Below are 18,352 nucleotides of genomic sequence, written 5' to 3'. Positions count from 1 at the left end.
GCGAGGAAGATTTACTTCGCTTTATGCTCTTAGCAGATATGAGCCATTTTATTGCTGTGAACTCTGTCGATGTGCTCAGGCTAGGAATCATTTACCAAATAACTTCCTGTCCTGGAGGTCCAGGCTTACTATGGAAAGGAGTTTTTGCTTTTAAAACAATTTTTAAATTTCTTCTCGGTGACTCTTTATCTTCTTCTCTAGTTGGTGTGCAGCAAGCTGGAAGTGTTCTGTGTCTCTAGGAGGAGGGAATGCAGAGCGTTCTTCTGCTTTGTTCTCTTCCATACTCTGTCTAGGCACAGAACAAGACCACATTCATGCTACAGCTGCTGACTGTCACAGCTGCTGACCTTACAAAATAAGTCTGTTATTTTACCAGTAAAGGCTAGTTTATTGGAGAATAATAGAGAATTGCAATATGGGACAAGCAAGCTATGCCAAAAACCATAGGCTGGTCTAACAAAGGAAAAGAAGATTATTTATGGAGAAGGAAATTGGCAGGGGTTGTTTTGAACAAAAGTGAAAAGAAAGGGTTCAGGGCCATCATGGTTTTTTATTGGCTGAGTCGCTGGGGTAGTTAGTTACTTGTAGGAGATGCAATGTAGGTCTTCCCCTGTAGACGCCTGAAATTGATGATTTCCTGAAGGATTCTTCTTTTGGGGTCTGGACTTGACAACACTTCCTGCAATGACCTCCAGTGGCACAGTGTGAGGGCTCCCCCTCCTGGCTCAATTTTAGTAAGGTTTCCCTTTTTAAATTTTCACACAGCCCAGTGTCCGGTTTAGATCTGCAATAAAAAGAAGCTTTCTCGGGGGTTCCATTTTCTTTGTAGCAATTCCAATGAAGGTCCTCTCAAAAGTTGAAGGGACTTGTTATTATCATTCCTCCAAAATGAGGAAATAACAGAATCTAATGATTTAAAATATTAATTCTTAACAATTATGTTCTTTTAACAACAACACAAATTTGATAGCATTATGGGGTGCCTGGGTGGCTCAGTCGGTTAAGTGTCTGACTCTGATCTCAGCTCAGGTCTTGATCTCAGGGTCATGAGTTCAAGCCTGGTGTTGGGCTCCACACCCAACACCAGGCTTACTTAAAATGGAGCCTACTTAAAATGGAGCATTATGATTGGCTTTCCTCACTCTGTTTATTGATGTAACTGTATTATCACCTCATTCAGTGTTAATGGCCAAGCTCTATGCTTAAGGACCTCCATGATGCGAGGTGCAGCCATCTGTCTCTGCCTGCTCCTACCAGGTCATGGGCTGTGCTGAATGACACTAAAAAGTGACTTTTCCTGTCCCCGGATATGGGCCATGCTATGCTTAGAGCCATTTTCTGGGCATCTCCAATGCTTGCTGACACTTCAGTATTATTCACCCACCTTCATGTGCTCTTCCTCTGTTCAGGATGCAGTGGCTGCAGTAATAGGGTTGTACTAATCAGCCTCAGAACTCTAACTTTGTGACTATTGAGTGTCCAGATGAAGTGGACTCAGGAATTGGATAATAGGGTGTTCATCGAAGTTGGGGCTCTTCCTTCCATGTGATTGTCTACTCTTGCCAGGACTCAGTTTCCCACTTGTAAAATGGTGGGGAAGTTAACAGCCCCCAACTTCTAGGAGGGTTGTAAGGCTTAGTGAATCCCTGAGATGTAGATTTCAACAGTGCCAGATCCATAATAATACATGTTCAGTAGATGCTCATTTTTACACTGGTTCCAAGCTCCGGTCCTGGGGAAATTTGCCAGCTGTCTGGTCCATGCTGCCGATTGTCCACTAGGTGACAGGTGCAGCCCGTGAATCTAGACGTCAGACTCCACCTTTCAGCTCCACCTTCAGCTCCCCCTGGGCTGGGGGAGCCCCACGGCCTCCTTATTCAGATGACACCCTTCTCCTGGTCCCTCGGTAAGAAACACCAAAATGGCACTGTGAGAAGCCTATTGTCTGGAAAGTCCTTCTTCCTAACAAAATGCTGAGATTATTTTAACAGGACCCTGGAATTGCTTCACACCAGAAGGTGGGCTCTCTGTCCTGGAGCAACTCTGCTCATGAATATGGGACTTTCACAGACTCCCGCCCCTTTCCCATTCTGGGGGCCTTCAAGCCCCTCATTCTTTTGCTTCCTTTTTTTCTGGGAAAAAGCACAAACTCCATGGATGCAAAAGGGATCAGAAATTTTCAAGTTTTTTCTTCTTTTTTTGTCCGCTCATTGCTGTAGGAAGAAGGGACTGCTAGAATGCTTCTCCTGGAAACATCTTCATGGTTTTCTACTGTCAAAGTGGTAGGATATGCACTTAAAAATTGTCACTGAAGCTTTAATATTAGTTAAAATGGTACAAGATTATTGTCCTGCGGGATATAAAGCCCTCTTACCTCCATGACCTAACTCAGAGCAGTTGTCAGACAATTAGACCTCATTATGAATGAGCTCCCATTCTTTCTGGAAGGAGGGGTTTGATGGAGGTTAAGGTTAGCACCTGGAGGAAGGCCGTCAGTCAAGGAAGAGGGTGGGAATAGAGTTGTCCCCTGCTTAGGGTAGATCATTAGTCTCAATCCTGGGTGCCTGTTAGAACCACTTGAGGATTCCTTCGACAAATAAATGGCATTAAGAAAAGGAGAAGTAGGAAAATTACTTTCCTGCCATGCCTTCTTCACAATTCAGTGAACATGTATTGAGCATCTGCTACGTCCTTGGGCACTATGGAAACCAGGACAGAAGGCCGCCATTCTAGGATTCAGTGGGCAGATAATCCAGCAGGAAAGGTATTCCCATGAACAGATTGGGAACTGCTGTGGAGGAGATGACTGGAGCGTGCCTGGTGTGTGGTGAGACCAGGGAAGCTTTCAGAAGGAATCAGGAGGAAGAGTTGGAAGAAGCTGATGGTTGGCTGACAGCATTCCTGTGGGAGGAACACCATGAGTGAGGGTGAGAAGGAGAGGAGCAGTTTTCTGGATGCTGGTGGCAACAGGACCTTTGTGACAGTTGAAATGAAAAAGGCTTGAGTGGGGTAAGAGCCACGCCACCCTTGGAGAGAAGAGTGTGGGGGTAGGGCAGCAAGCCCAGGGGTGCCAGTAAGGCAAGTGTGGTGGGGCCTTAAGCCCATGTAGGAATGCTGGGTGAGACCAGAGTGATCTGGCTGGCATGTGAGAAGGATCCTGCCCATGATCGTGGAAGGTGGGAGATCTTTGCAGACCGGTGTTCTAAAACATAAAGCTGGCTAGAGTTTTTCTTACCTTGCTCTAATGGTGGTTAAGAATGAAATCAGTTAAATCTGTCCCCAGGTTTCCTTCCTAAGTAATGCAAACATACCACAAGGCAATTTTTCATCCTGCCCACCAGGCCTAACCACTGGAGGGTCATCAACAAATACTTGCAATTTCAGCCCCAGAAAGCCACAGGCCTTGACTCTTTGGGGTCAGGAATGCAGGCAATGTGTCTGACTTTATGAGCTAGCTCTTCCCTTCACTTCCCACTGCCAAATGCAGGTTTGTATTTTATTACGATTGAATCCTGGTTAGCATCATTGTGAGAAGAAGGGGACCTGACAATATCCCTGGAGTGTGAGGCAGCAAGGTTGAGAGTCACCGCTGGGGGACATGTTATACTTGGTCTGTACAATGTGGAGACTCCATGGCTGTGAAGGGGGTGGTGGGATGCAATGGTGGTGTCTTAGCATTTGGACTTTGCTGGAGTAGGGATTCCTTCATTCAGACCTTCCTCTTCTTAGGTATGGAATTGCGGGAACTGTGAATGTGACCGGGGATGAGGTGAAGAAACTGGACGTGTTATCCAATGCCCTGGTCATCAACATGCTACAATCCTCCTACAGCACCTGTGTCCTGGTTTCGGAGGAGAATAAAGACGCCATCATCACACCCAAGGAGAAGAGGGTGAGTGTGGGGCCCACACGCAGATCCCCTTTCACCAGTAGGTGGTACGACTGAGTTGGGAAGACGTTTTGGTTTTCTTGCTTTTCTGTAGTTTCTGAGATTTTCTTCTATTCCTTAACTTTTGTTTTCTTTTGGGAAAAAAATGGGTTGCATACTTCTTTAGTTAGAAGTCTTAGGCTGTCTAGTGAAAAAAAAGTCCCATAATGAGGTGATTCATTTAAGAAATAAATCAAAGTAATTTGCTGAAAATGCCTCAGCAGGTGGAGTTCATGGGTTTTCGCTTCATGTGCTCAGAACAAGTGCTGCATTTTTTTTTTTTTTTTTTTTTGTGGCTTCAAAATCATCAAGTCCAATAAAAAGTAGAGTTCCTGGGGAGAGCAGGAACTGCTCCACTCCACTTCTATTCCCCATCTCACACTTCTCAAGGGGGCTCCGGTTTCAGCAGAGATTTCTTCATGCCTGACAAGCTGTTAAACTCATGTAGGAAAGAAATCATAAAGATTGTGTCCTCTTGCCTTCATACACTGGCAAACTTGCTCATACATTGGCAGGGCATGACCAGGGAGGGTCTGTAGTCATTCTGGTTTCATAAACAATTCATTAAAGACAGGTTTGCTAGTGGCCAAAAATTCAATCCATGTTCAGCTGTGATACAAAAGAAATACTGAGACTGGTCCTTGTTTTATACATTGGATGTTGAAGACCATTTCTTCATAATTAGCTGAGTGTATGGAAGAGGTAAAGCCAAATTTATTAAACACCTGTTGTAAGCCACGGACTGTGCAAAGTACTTTACTCTCATCTCCTACAATTTAAACTAGATTACACTGATTATTTTCAACATTTAGTTCCCACCGACATGCCCCTGATCGTCTCTCTGATCTAATCTATCACTTTCTTCCCCAGTTGGCCTATCTACATAGGTCTTAGTGCTAGTTCTTTTTTTTTTTTTTTAATTTTTATTTATTTATGATAGTCTCTCTCACACACACACACACACACAGAGGCAGAGACATAGGCAGAGGGAGAAGCAGGCTCCATGCAATGGGAGCCCGATGTGGGATTTGATCCCGGGTCTCCAAGATTGCGCCCTGGGCCAAAGGCAGGCGACAAACCGCTGCGCCACCCAGGGATCCCCTTAGTGCTAGTTCTTGAACATTTTCCAGCATATGCTAGATATTCAACAGATATCCATTGAGTGAATGCGTGCATGAATGAATGGGCTCAGTTGAATTATCTACAGGGAGAATGGGGAATTTCCAAATTTATGGATTATCCCACTTTTTAGCCTACCTTCACCCCCATTGAGGAAGGAATAAAAAAGAAAGAAAGGTCAGCTTAAGCTAGGGCATTACTCACCAAAAGTCAGGGAAAAGTAATTTCAGAGGTTAGGAGAAATGATTCCCATCTAACTTGATATTATATTACCTGTGTTTAATTAGCCAGGAGACTCTGACCCCATCACTAAAGTGCTCCTGGAACCTTGCACATAGGAGGCCTGTAAAAAGTATCTGGTATTTTCCATGGAATGTCAGCTGGAACAGTCTGTGGCAGCAGTGTGGGTGGGCTAGAACGATCCCACTCACTCTGTCTTCTGGTCTTTGCATAGGGCAGGTGGGTTGGATGCAGCAAAGCCTAGGACTTTTTTATTCCCCTGACTACTTATGCATACTAGCTCTCTTAATAAGACAGATCCAGAGGCCCTGGGACATTGTTCTGAGATTTTCCAGTCTTTCGGCAAAAACATTCCAAAATGAGGAAAGGCTATCTGCAGAGTGGTTCAGAAAGAATCATGAATAAATCTGTAACTGACCTTCCCGTGGGTATGGGTAGAGCTAGCCCAGGTTTATCTTCAGCTTCTCCACCTCTTCTGGGCCAGGTGCCACTGTCAGACCTGGTTTCTTCTCACACCTCCAGCAGCTCTGAGCTCCCAGTGGACCCACACAAGAGGGGAGGGTGGTTCCAGAGGAGGCCTGGAGGTGGATGGGACCTCAATCGCCCCATGTGGGCATCAACTCATCAGTCTATGGGCAGGTTGGCCTGAGCTCATGATTCATAGATGCTGATACACTTTGCCATCCTCAGGTAATTATATTTTTTGATAAGGATATCCTTTTGCTCTAAATCACTTTTTGATATAGTGTTACCTGCTGTGTACAGACATTTACAGAGTGTGTTGTTTGGAAGGGAACCAATCAGGTGGCTCTTCCCTCTGTGCATTTAGGGGAAGTATGTGGTCTGCTTTGACCCATTGGATGGATCTTCAAACATTGACTGCTTGGCCTCCATTGGAACCATCTTTGCCATCTATAGAAAGGTGAGTAGATAGTCTGATCTTTAATGCCCCTTCCCTCTGGTAGTTTCTGGAAGGTTCCTGGGCTGGGAGTGTCACTAGGTTGGAGTTTTAGCCTTTGTCCTCCCACTAAACAGACACACTACTGTAGGCAAACCATAACTCGCTCTGCCTTGGGATCCTCACTGGAAGAACTGATCTGGTACTTTTCCAACTGCCTTCTTTACCACACTGGTGGGAAGGTAAAATAAGATGACAGATGGGGCCTGGGTTTGAAGATGGGGATGTGACACAGATATCAGACATAATATTAGGTTCCTGGTGGTATTTGAAGACTTACTCTGTTTCTTCATTATGTTTCTCAAATCTTACTTAGCCATGCACTTAGAGGCTTAAAGCAATGACCATTTATTATCTACCATTTTGTAGGTCAGAAGTCTGACAAGCATGGCTGGGTTCCCTGCTCAGGGTCTCATAAGGCCAAAATCTGGGTTTCAGCCAGCCTGGCCTCCTCCTAAGAGGCTGGGGGTGGGGGACTTAGCTCCGATGCTCATTTAGGTTATTGGCAGAGTTCAGTTCCATTTCTGTTATAGGTTGGAAGTCCTTGGCTTTTTGGGCTGATTGATGCTGTGGCCATTCTCAGCTTCTAGAGGCTTCCTACATTCTGTGGCTTATGAGTCCTATGTCCTCCAAGGGGACAAAGGCAGGCCAAGTCTTTGTCAGACTTCTAATCTCTCTGATATCCCCACATTGCATCTCCCCTGCTCTCAACCATAGAAAGTTCTCTGCTTTTGAGGACTCATTTGATTTGATTGGGTCCATCTGCATAATCCATGATGATCTCTCTATTTTAAATTGGTTACCCTAATTACATTTGCAAAGTCCCTTGTGCCACGTAATGCAACACAGTCACCTGTTCTAGAGATTAGGATCTCTTTGAGGAGTTTCACCTACCCCACATACCTAACAACAGCAAATATCTTATGGGTTGGTTTGTGACCATCCAGTATCACCAGAGACTTAATGTCAAACCACATTATACACACTAGATCTCAATTTGAGGATCAGTCCTCACTCTAATCAAAATGGCTGGGCCTCTGGCCTGGGGCTTTCAGGCAGAAGGAAGACCTAGGGTGCTGGATGGTCTTAAGGCTTGTTCAGTTGGGTAATCTGCCCTCCAGTCTGGTGTTAGAGGCCCATACTCATGTCTCTGGCTTGATAGTACACATTCTTTCCACTAAACTGCTTGTGATCAAACAAATTGCAAGCATCACTGATTTTCTACACTACGATTTGGCACTAATTCTATAATGTGCATGTAATTAGTTTCTCTGAGTGCTTTTCATAGTACTCTTAGATGATAAACAAGGAGGAGAATTGGGTCTGTCCCATGTCACCTAATGTGTTGTCTGTAGATGTTGCTATTGCAAGATATTTTTGCCTGGCTGATGGTTGTCCAAAGAAACAGGCCAGAATTTGATTTTTGGAGGCAAAAGCTTAGCAGAAAAGTAACTGTAGCAGGATATGTGAGTTAGTCTAACCTTTTTTTCTGAGGAGAAAATCAAGAAGCAGGCCTGGGCTCTGCTACTTCTGTTTTGGAGAACCAGATGGAGGCCAAGCCAGCCTAGGCTGGAAGGAACCTCTGAGAATTTTGCTTTCCCAGTTGATGCTTCTCTCTCTCTCTCTTTTTTTTTCTTGCAAAGAGAGAAAAGGAGACTTCTGCTGAACGAGCGGGAGAGAATGACCCAAGACACATTCTCTGCTATTTGAGAAAGTGAAAGACTAAGATGAAGTTTTGAAATTGGGCAAAAATGAGCTAGGTGAATAAAGGAGCTTTGCTTCTCCGTTTGAGGTACAGCTTAGAGATAAAAATAAAGAGATGGATGGTGTGATCTTTTGGAGTTTCTGGAAAAAGACCCAGTTGTACCTTTCAGGTGGTTTTAAACATTGGCTTTTTCATTATGGCTAATACTATGGACTGCTGAGCATGAGCCTGGCACTGTTGTGCCCATCTGTAGGCATAGTGCTCCTGGGTCAGTCCTTGCCTCAGCCTGTGATGCAGGTGTTCATACTGCTATCACTTTTTTACTGGTGAACAAATGGAAGCACAGAGAAGTTAAGTAACTTGACTAAAATCACCAGTTAGTACATGGCAGGTCAGGGGTTCAAACGGGCTCTCCAACTCCACCATCCACAGCTCTTAATAGCTTCTCACTCCCCTCCAGTTCTGTTGAGATATAGTTGATATATAGCATTGTATTAAAATAGGTGAACAACATAATTATTAGATTTGATAGTATACACACACATACACATATGGTGCATATACATCTATACCATAGTATACATATGATATACATATATATTTATACATATATATACATATGTATATGTGTGTGTGTGTATATATATATGGTAAGATGATCACCACAGTAAGTTTGGTTAACATATTACCTCACATAGTTAAAAAAATAAATTTTTTCTGGTCATGAGAACTTTTATGATCTGCTCTCATAGCAACTTTTATTTTTTTTTTAAATTTTTTAAAATTTTTTTATTTATTTATGATAGTCATACAGAGAGAAAGAGAGAGAGGCAGAGACACAGGCAGAGGGAGAAGCAGGCTCCGTGCACCGGGAGCCTGATGTGGGATTCGATCCCGGGTCTCCAGGATCGCGCCCTGGGCCAAAGGCAGGCGCCAAACCGCTGCGCCACCCAGGGATCCCTCATAGCAACTTTCAAATGTATAATCAGTATTGTTAACTGTAGTCACCATGCTGAGTCACGTTACATCCTTAGGATTTATTCATCTAATAACTGGAAGTTTGTACCTTTTGGCCACCTTCACCCATTTGCCTCTCACCCCTCCACCCTTGCCTGTGGCAACTACCAATATGTTCCTAGAAGAAAAAAACATAGGATACCTATCTTCATGCCTATGGGGAAGGTAAGTGTTTCTTCAACAAGAGATAGAAAGCAATAACCACGAAAGAAAAGGCTAATGAACTGTAGTTCATTAAAATTAAGAGCTTTTGTTCATCAGAAGACAAAATTAAGAGAGTAAAAAGGTTACTACAGATTGGCAGAAAAGATTTTCAGTACATATTTCCAACAAGGGACTCCTATGCAGGATAAATAAAGAACTTCTACAATTGAAAAAAAAAAACCCCACTGATCTAATCAAAGGGATGAGCAGACTTGAACAGACTAAAGAGATTTTTTTCCCCACAACTGGCTAATAAGCACAAGAGAGATGCTCAACATCATTGGTCATTAGGGAAAAGGACATTAAAACAATGAGACGTCATTCATCCCCACAAGAATGGCTAAAATGAAGAGTGCATACCAAGTGTTGATGAAAACACTGGAATTGTTGTACATTGTTGGTAGGAATAAAAAATAACACAAACACTTTGGAAAGTTGGGATGGCACCTACTGATGGTAAACATTAGGATCCAGCAAGTCCACCTCTGGTAAACACCGAAGGTAATTGAGTGCTCATGTCTGCCCAAAGACATGTGACAAATGATTCATAATAATGAATAATGATTCATAATATTTCCCCTGACGGGAAAACAAAGCCCAAGTGTGTATCAATATTAGAATGGATAATTGTGGCATATTCATACAACAGAAAGCTACATAGAATGAAAAAGAACAAAAGACTGTGGTGTGCAAAAACACAGATAAAATTGCAAAGACATATTGTTGTGAAACATAAGCCAGATACGAAAGGACACCTGATTTGTGATTTCATTTATATGAAGTTCCAAAATGGGCAAAGGTGATTATCTTTTTGTTGTCAACATGAGAAAGGGCAGTGTAGAAGTTACATTTGGGGGAGGTGATAATGATTGAGGAGGGCACAAAAGTCTGCTAGCTTGTTGGAAATGTTCTATAAATTTATCTTGGTAGTTACATGAGTATATACTACACATATGTGAAAACTCACTGAGCTGTACAGTTCAGATTTGTGTTCTTTGCTATGTGTAAGATACCTCAATTAAAAAAAAAAAAGATCTACTTTTCCACACAGTGAGCCTTTGCAATTGCCATTAACTTTACTGGTAAGCGACCATGGATGCATCCCTTCCTTACATGTGACAGATTTAGATATTTTATTGGGGTATGAAGAAATAAAAAGGCCAGATAAAGAGAACACCAGATCATTTGCAAACTACTCTGGGATTTTCTGAGAAGAGTGTCATAGCAATAGACATGACTAATATGAAGTAGATTTTTGAAATCTCAAAACCAGAAAAAATGAGCCTTTCTTTTTTCCATGCACTGAAAAAAATTACAGATGGGCTAATGAATTTTGTGGAGAGATGGAGGATGAAACTAGAAACAAAACATAGGAGACTATTAGTCTGGCCTTGTCTTGATGTAGGAGAAATTATATCTAACTGTAAAGACAAGAGAAGAAAATAATATGGGCTGTAATGAATAATTTTAATTACCAAAAAATTGCACTGTGAAAGAAAAGGACACTGTAAATACAATTAAAAAGCAGATGGCACTTGGGGAAAATAAGTTAACATATATAAGGTGTTACTGTCTCTCGATGTAAAAGGGTATTAATATAAACAACAAGTGGGACGCTTGGGTGGCTCAGTGGTTGAGTGTCTGCCTTTGGCTTAGGGTGTGATCCTGGAGTCCTGGGATGGAGTCCCACATTGGGCTCCCTGCATGGAGCCTGCTTCTCCCTCTGCCTGTGTCTCTGCCTCTCTCTCTGTGTCTCTCATGAATAAATAAATAAAATCTTTTAAAAAAATAAAATAAACAACAAGAAGACAAATACCCTGAGAGAAAAATACACAAAGACTTGAAATGGGCAACTTACAAAATAAGAAATAAAAATGGACAAGAAGCTTATGAAGTTTACATTTTTAACTATAAAAAATGGAAATTAAAACAAAAGAAATATTTTTTTTCAGCCATCAAATAGGCTAAGATGAAAATAATAGTGCTCTCTTATGTTCATCAGATTGAATTAAAGCAAATGCTTTGGGGCGCCTGGGTGGCCAGTTGGCTAAGTGTCTGATTCTTGATTTTGACTCAGGCCATGACTACTGAGCGTGGAGCCTGCTAAAAGGTCTTTCTCTTCTTCTCCCTCTGCCCCTCCCCACACCCGACCCCACTCTAACTCATGTATATACTCTCTCTCTCTCTCTCTCTCAAAAAAAAAAAAAAAAAAGCAAATGTTTTTATCACTGATGATAATGTTATAAGTTAATACAATTTTTCTGAGGGACCACTTTTCAATGTGTATCAATAGTCTTCTACCCAATAATTTCATATTTGGAATTTTTCTTTGGAGAGTAATCAGAGAAACACATATTTGTACATTAGACTGTTCATCTCAAAGTTATTTTGGTATTTTTAAAAAATTAGGCATCAGAAGAAAAATAGGGGAATTCTATAAATACCTCTACACACATAAGTCTGACAACTTAGATGAGATGGAGCAATTCTCCAAAAAGTGCACTCTGTTAAGAGGATGAACACACAAGCTACAGAAGGAGAGAATATTTTTGCAAACCGATCTGACAAAGGACTCCTATCTAAAACATATAAGAACTCTCAAAACTCAATAGTAAAAAAACTCTGAATGATCCAAGCAGAACATGGGACATGAAGAGACATGTCACCATACAGGTGAAATTGTTTGTTGGCAAATAAGCACATAAAAAGATGTTCAACATCACTAGCCATTAGGGAAATGGAAAGCGAGACCATGATGAGACATCACTGTACACATACTAGAACCCCTCAAATAGAAAGTAGTGACAACATCAAATGCTGGCAAGGATGCAGAGAAATGACGTCCCTTATGTGTGGCTAGTGGAAATGTAAAGTGACACAGCCACTTGGGAAGAATTTGGCAATTTCTTCATTTACCCCAGAGAAATGAAGACTTGTGTCCACAAAAACCTGCCCATGATTTTTTGTGACAGCTTTATTTGTAATAACCCACAACTGGAAATAACCCAAATATCCTACAACAGGTGAATGGTTGAACAGTGTTATATGCATACCATGGAGAATCACTCAGCAATAAAATGTAATAAACTATCGATACAGTAACAATGTCAATAGATCTCAATGGTGTCAGGCTGAGTGAAAAAAGACAATTTCAAATGTTCACAAACTGTATGATCCCATTTATGCAACAGTCTCTAAAAACATACGTATACAGGGGTGACTGGGTGGCTCAGTTGGTTGAGCATCTAGCTCTTGGTTTGGGCTCAGCTATAGCAAGTGATTTCATGGGTTGTGGGATTGAGCCCCGTTTCTGGCTTTGTGCTCAGTGGGAAGTCTGCTTAAAATGTTCTCTCCCTCTGCTCCTATCCCAACCCCTGCACCCATGCATACTCTTTCTCTCAAATAAATAAGCAAACCTCAAAAAAAAAAAAAAAAAAAGGACATACTTGTACAGCTGGAGAAAGATCAGTGGTTACCAGAGGTTGGGGATGGTGGAGTGGGAAGGAAGATGGGTATGACATAAAGAAGTAGCATGAGAGAGATTTCTCTGCTTGATGGGGTAGTTAGGTGTCTTTATGTGGTGTCTACATATGTGATAAAATTACACAGAATGACACATAGACTTAATACCAATGTCAGTTTCCTGGCTTTGATATTGTACTACAGTAAAATATATGCAATGTAACTTTGAGGGAAATTGGGTGAAAGATACATGGGATCTCTGTACTATTTATGCAACTTCCTGTGAATCTATCATTTTAAAACAAAAAGTTAAAAAATTTCAAGAAAAATCTAAATTTTATTTATTTTTTTAAAGATTTTATTTATTCATGAGACACACACACACACACACACACACACACACACACACACACAGAGGCAGAGACACAGGCAGAGGGAGAGGCAGGCTCCATGCAGGGAGCTCGATGTGGGACTTGACCCCGGGACTCCAGGATCACGCCCTGAGCTGGAAGGCAGATGCTTAACTGCTGAGCCACCCAGGTGTCCCAAATCTAAATTTTAAACAAGAGGTTGATTAAATTTGGGAATGCCTATGCAATAGCCTGCCCAGGCTGCTCCTGAAAAAGTATGTGTGCATGTACATATATGCATGTGTATAAATTTGCATGTGTATTTGCACATGTCTATCAATTGAATGAAATAAACATTGGCCAGATTGCACCCAATGGTAGGAAAATAGGCATGAACAAGACAGTTGGCACCTGCCACTATGCAGTTTACAATGTATTTAGGAAGGCAGATGTTAAACACAATGATGACGGTGTGTTGGGAGCTTCCGAGGAGAAGTACTGAGTACCTGGAAGACCAACTGTGAGGTTAGGGAAGGCCTCCATGGGGAAGCTGATGTTTCACCTGGGACTTGAAGGTTAACTATGAGTTCCTTAGGCAGAGGGTGTGAGGAGAAAGGAGCTGGCCATTCTGGCTAGAAAGAAGGTCATAGACAGAGTCTTGGAGCTCAGATGTAGGGAGGAATGCTCAAGAAGAGAAAAGAAGCTCAGTATTGCTGGGTTGCGGGTAGAGGATGGTGTTAGATGAGGCTGGTCAGCCAGAAGAGGACAGATCATGGAAGGCCTGTACAATGAATTAAGAATATCAGATGTTGAGGCACTGGGAAGTCAATAAAGTGTTTTAAACAGAGAAGTGACACGAATCTGAATGGGATAAGGGTGGAGTTGAGGGACCAGGCAGGAAGTGAAGGTCACCTGAGGCCAAGTGGTGGTGGTGGTGAGGATGGAGAGGGGGCCACAGAGCTGTGAAGAGTGGATGCCAGGAGTGACTGGGCTTAGTGACTGAGTGGAGGAGGGCATGGGTGAGGGCAAGGAGTGTGGTCAGGGCAAGGGAGGGGTAGGTGACCCTCAGGTTTCTACTGGCAAGTGACAGTGCCATTTGCTGAAACAGGAAGCAATGGGAGCAGAGCAGGGATTTTGGGGAGTGAGATGGGGCAGACAAATTCTGTCCTGAGTTTGGTGTATCTGTGGGATACCTGACTAGGGATGTCTGGTGGGCAGGTGACTTTGAGGCTGGGCTCCCCGGGGAGATGAACATGGAGTTCTGGGAGTCATTGGCAGGTCTTAGGGCTTTGAACTCTGGTTGTGGGCGAGATTGCTGAGAAGTGTATACACTACAAAGAGAGCTTTATTAGGGCTCTAGTATAAATCCCAAGAATGGAATAGGAAACTAAGGCAGGAATATGACCAGCCTCAGGGAAGGCTGCGACCAGAAAAGAGTCTCTTCTCTTGCCTTCCTGCCACATGGACACTTCCTCTCTCTGTGGACCAAGTTTTCTCTGGCTCTCTGGCCTATGGCAGAAGAAAGGTGCCATCCCACAGCTCCCAAGTTGACATAGACCAGAGTGTTCTAGCCCCAAATCTGGATTTCTGGAGTAGACTCTGATTGGGCCAGTTTGGGTCATGCATCTATCCAAGCCCTCATTAAATTTATTTGTCTCACAGCAACTGAAGTATACACTTTGGATAGGTGGCAGTTAAGAGAGTCCATTTTGTACTGGTTAGATATTCCAAGGGTGGAGAGGACCCAGGAGGGGCACCTACATTTAAGGGGTCAGAAGAATAAGGTGGCAAAAGCAAGTAAGAAAGAACAGCTAGAGAGTTAGAAAGAAGGCTATGAAAGGTTCCTGGACCCAATTCCAATGTGGGGGCGGGGTTTCCACACAGCACCAGCAATTCTTAGATACTGGCAGGTGTCCAAGAATTCAAGTTATTTCTAACACTATCTACCTGGAGATAGCAACCATTTTCCCTGAATCTCTGGGTGTTTACCAATCCAGAAGCTCCTCAGACTCTAAAGGTTTTATGGAGGCTTCATTACATAGGCTTGATTGATTAAATCATTGGCCATTGGCAGTAGATTCAATCTCCATCCCTTCCATCGCTCCAGGAGGTCAGGGGGCGGGGCTGAAAGTTTCAATCTTCTAATCACGAGGTTTGTTCTCCAGACAACAAGGCACCCTCCTTAGATGTGTCCAAAAGTCATTCATCAGCATGACAATGACACTTTATCACTCCCAACACTAAAGGAAGTCTGAGGGTTTTTGGAAGCATGAGCCAGGAACTGTGGGTGAAAAGTAAATATATATGAGAAATGCATTTTGGTCATCTGAATGCACAAATAAATATTTCTAATAAATCATAATATTGCAGGCTAGAAAAGAAGGAGGTAGACAGATGCTCAGGAGAGATCCATATCAAGATGAGACAGTAGCCAAGGGACCCAGCATTGCCCAGAGGTAGGGTAAGGAGGACTGGACAATGTGCTCCTGAGATAGTAGATGGGATCATATTTAGCAGCCTGCAGTGGGGACAGGAGAAGAAAGATAGCTAGTGTAAATACGTATTCTAGACTCCAGGATATATGAAGATGAGAATTGGCAATGGCTAGAGGGAGGTCTTGTGATCCAGAAAGTATTTTTTCTTATTTCTTTAAGCCAGAGAGTTCAACCTGTTATTAATAGCTAGTGAAGCCAGTGGGGAAGGAGTTGTTCTTTTCAAGCCACAGCACAGAGCCCAAAGGGCCATGAAGAGGGTGCTAGGCTGCATGGGGGCTGGAGGATCACAGCTCACAGGTAAGATAGCCTCTGGTCAGGGAGAAATCAGCAGGACAGAGCTCTGGTTTTATACATAGAAAATGTGGTCCTTCTGGGGCCAAATGAAGGTGTTTCCAAAGCTTCAATGGTGAAGACTAAAGATTTTAATAAAGAGCCTTTTTCTGAAGATTCTTAAGAACACATACTTTAGAGCAATGGTTTCCAAACCAGCATGCCTCAGAATCACCTAGAGGCCTGATTCTGAGGCCCAGAGTTTCTGATTTTGTAGGTCTGGCCAGATTGGGGTGGAAGGCAAGTGTTTGTACTCCTAACAAGATCCCAGGGGATGCTTATGATGCTGGTCCACTTTGAGAATCTGTTCTGGGGCCTGGTTCCCAGAATCTGTATGTGGTCTGGAAATCTGAAAATAAGGCCAATTTATTGAACATATGAGCAAGTCAGATGGAAATGTAATTAGATGCAAGAAAAAATGTTATTTGAAAGACTGTAAGGTGAGAAGATAAGGAAAAATCATTAAAATAAATTTACCTTTTTTTTTTGAGAGAGAGAGAGACCCTGCATGTGAGCAGGGGAGAGGCAGAGGGAGAGGGGGGAGAATCTTAAGCAGACTCTGTGCTCAGTGCAGAGCCTGACCTGGGGCTTGATCTTACAACCCTGAGATCATGACCTGAGCAGAAATCAAGAATTGGACGCTTAATTGACTGAGCCACCCAGGTGCTCCAGGAATTTACCATCTTTAAAGAACGGTAAAATTTGATTTACAGTGAAGTCGTTAGGATATTACTAGCAAAGGGCCACTTGGCCCCATATTCTGTGACAGTATTGAGAAGGATGCTGGCTTAGCATTGGGAGATTGTGGGTCCATCCTAGCTTTATCACTCACTGGTTTCAAAATGTGTGAGTACCTCTCCTAACCTCCATCCCTTCACTTTTAATGAGGGTTAGGGAGACTCTCCATTGTTTTACAAAAAGCATGATGATGTGAAAGTACTTTGAAACATATAAAGCCCCATATAAATAAAAATTACTATTTTACCCTGCAGAAGTTATTCTTCAGGGGAGTTAATTAGCATAATTGACATTTTTAATGTGTGTCTGATATACAGCTCAATATTGTTGTTCTGATTCCTATTTACATAAGCACCAGTATGTCTTCATAATTTTTAAAAAAGATTTTATTTATTTATTCATGAGAGAGAGAGAGGGGGGGGTGGGGCAGAGACACAGGCAGAGGGAGAAGCAGGCTCCATGCAGGGAGCCTGATGCGGGACTTGATCCTGGGACTCCAGGATCACACCCTGGGCCGAAGGCAGGCACTAAACTGCTGAGCCACCCAGGGATCCCCCTGTCTTCATAATTTTAAAGGTATTTTGTTCACTTCCACCACTTTGCAATTCTCTGGAATTTTCTGCTCAACAGGAAATCACTATGTAGTATTTCTGGACTGGCCTTTTAGACAAAATCCACTGGTATCTAGAGAGAACAGGGCATCTAATTAAACAGCTGAGGTAGCTGTACTAGAAAACAGAGAGTGGGGAATCGAATAGCTCAGAAGCAGTGAGGCCAACAGTTTGTATTTAACCCTTGAGGACCAAGCACCACGTTCCTTGGGTATAACAGACTATGGGAAAGTGAGTTTGGAGCCTCACCTTGTCACATTTGTCATAGCTATTCGCCATGGTCTGTGGAACTGAATCCATCTAGGTCTTCTGATTTGAAGAGTTGATTGAAGACTGCCCATTTGCCTCTCCTTCAAAACTCCTTTCACATCTGCCATCCACAGTGATGTTAGGGTGGAGGTGGGGGGCAGGCAAGGACAAGGCCTTCCAGGTGCAGCATATGGAACAGGGAAGAGCCCTGAGCTTGACTTGACTTGACTCCAAGCTTGACTCCAGCTCTGAGGCTTTCTGGTATCAGGTGAGTTATCCAAACATTCAGGCTCTGAGAGTTGCATCTACACAATGGAGATGATAAAGGTATTTCCTTCAGAATGTTGTTGAGTATGTATAATGAGATAGGGCACACGATCAGAGTTTCATGGCCTTGGTTGTTGTAACAGTCAAGGAGCATGGCTTCTAATTATTAAGGGGAGCTGTGGTTTAGCATCTTGGGGTGCTTTGTGCAGGATGCAGATGAATATGTTCAGAAAATAGGGAGAAGTGCTAGAATGGCCTTTGTAAATGGCTCAGCAGGAACCATTTGTTACCATGGTAATGCATCTCCTCCAGATGCATTTGCCTCAGCTTAAAATTCTGAGAACTGCACTTCCTTCAGTGGAGATCTGAAGCCCAGGCCTCTGGCAAATGGTTCTTTCCAGAGACAGTAACACCCTATGTTTCTCTTTTCTCTTCTACAGACCTCTGAGGACGAACCTTCTGAAAAGGATGCTTTGCAGCCAGGCCGAAATATTGTGGCTGCAGGCTATGCCCTTTATGGTAGTGCAACCCTGGTGGCTCTTTCCACTGGGCAAGGAGTGGACCTCTTCATGCTTGACCCAGTAAGTACCCAATATGGCAGTATCAGTACTTAGGACTCCATCTGCCTCTGTGCTTTAATTCCAATCCACTGGGGTAATTTTTTGTCATTCTTAATACT

At 42.9% G+C, this 18,352-nt stretch overlaps 1 protein-coding gene across 1 annotated transcript in view; it reads left to right on the top strand.

Annotated features, from left to right (window-relative positions):
- FBP2 (fructose-bisphosphatase 2) overlaps nucleotides 1-18,352 on the top strand; it is a 31,343-nt gene that overhangs the window by 646 nt on the left and 12,345 nt on the right. Inside the window, exons 2-4 of the mRNA XM_025984234.2 lie at nucleotides 3,730-3,892; nucleotides 6,117-6,209; nucleotides 18,114-18,254. Coding sequence (XP_025840019.1) covers nucleotides 3,730-3,892; nucleotides 6,117-6,209; nucleotides 18,114-18,254 — 397 coding nt within the window. The remainder of the gene's footprint in view (nucleotides 1-3,729; nucleotides 3,893-6,116; nucleotides 6,210-18,113; nucleotides 18,255-18,352) is intronic.

Source organism: Vulpes vulpes, chromosome 1 (assembly GCF_048418805.1).
Source record: "Vulpes vulpes isolate BD-2025 chromosome 1, VulVul3, whole genome shotgun sequence".
Classification (NCBI taxonomy): domain Eukaryota; kingdom Metazoa; phylum Chordata; class Mammalia; order Carnivora; family Canidae; genus Vulpes; species Vulpes vulpes.
Note: the sequence above shows the minus strand (reverse complement) of the source record. Positions and strands in the feature narration are given on the sequence as shown.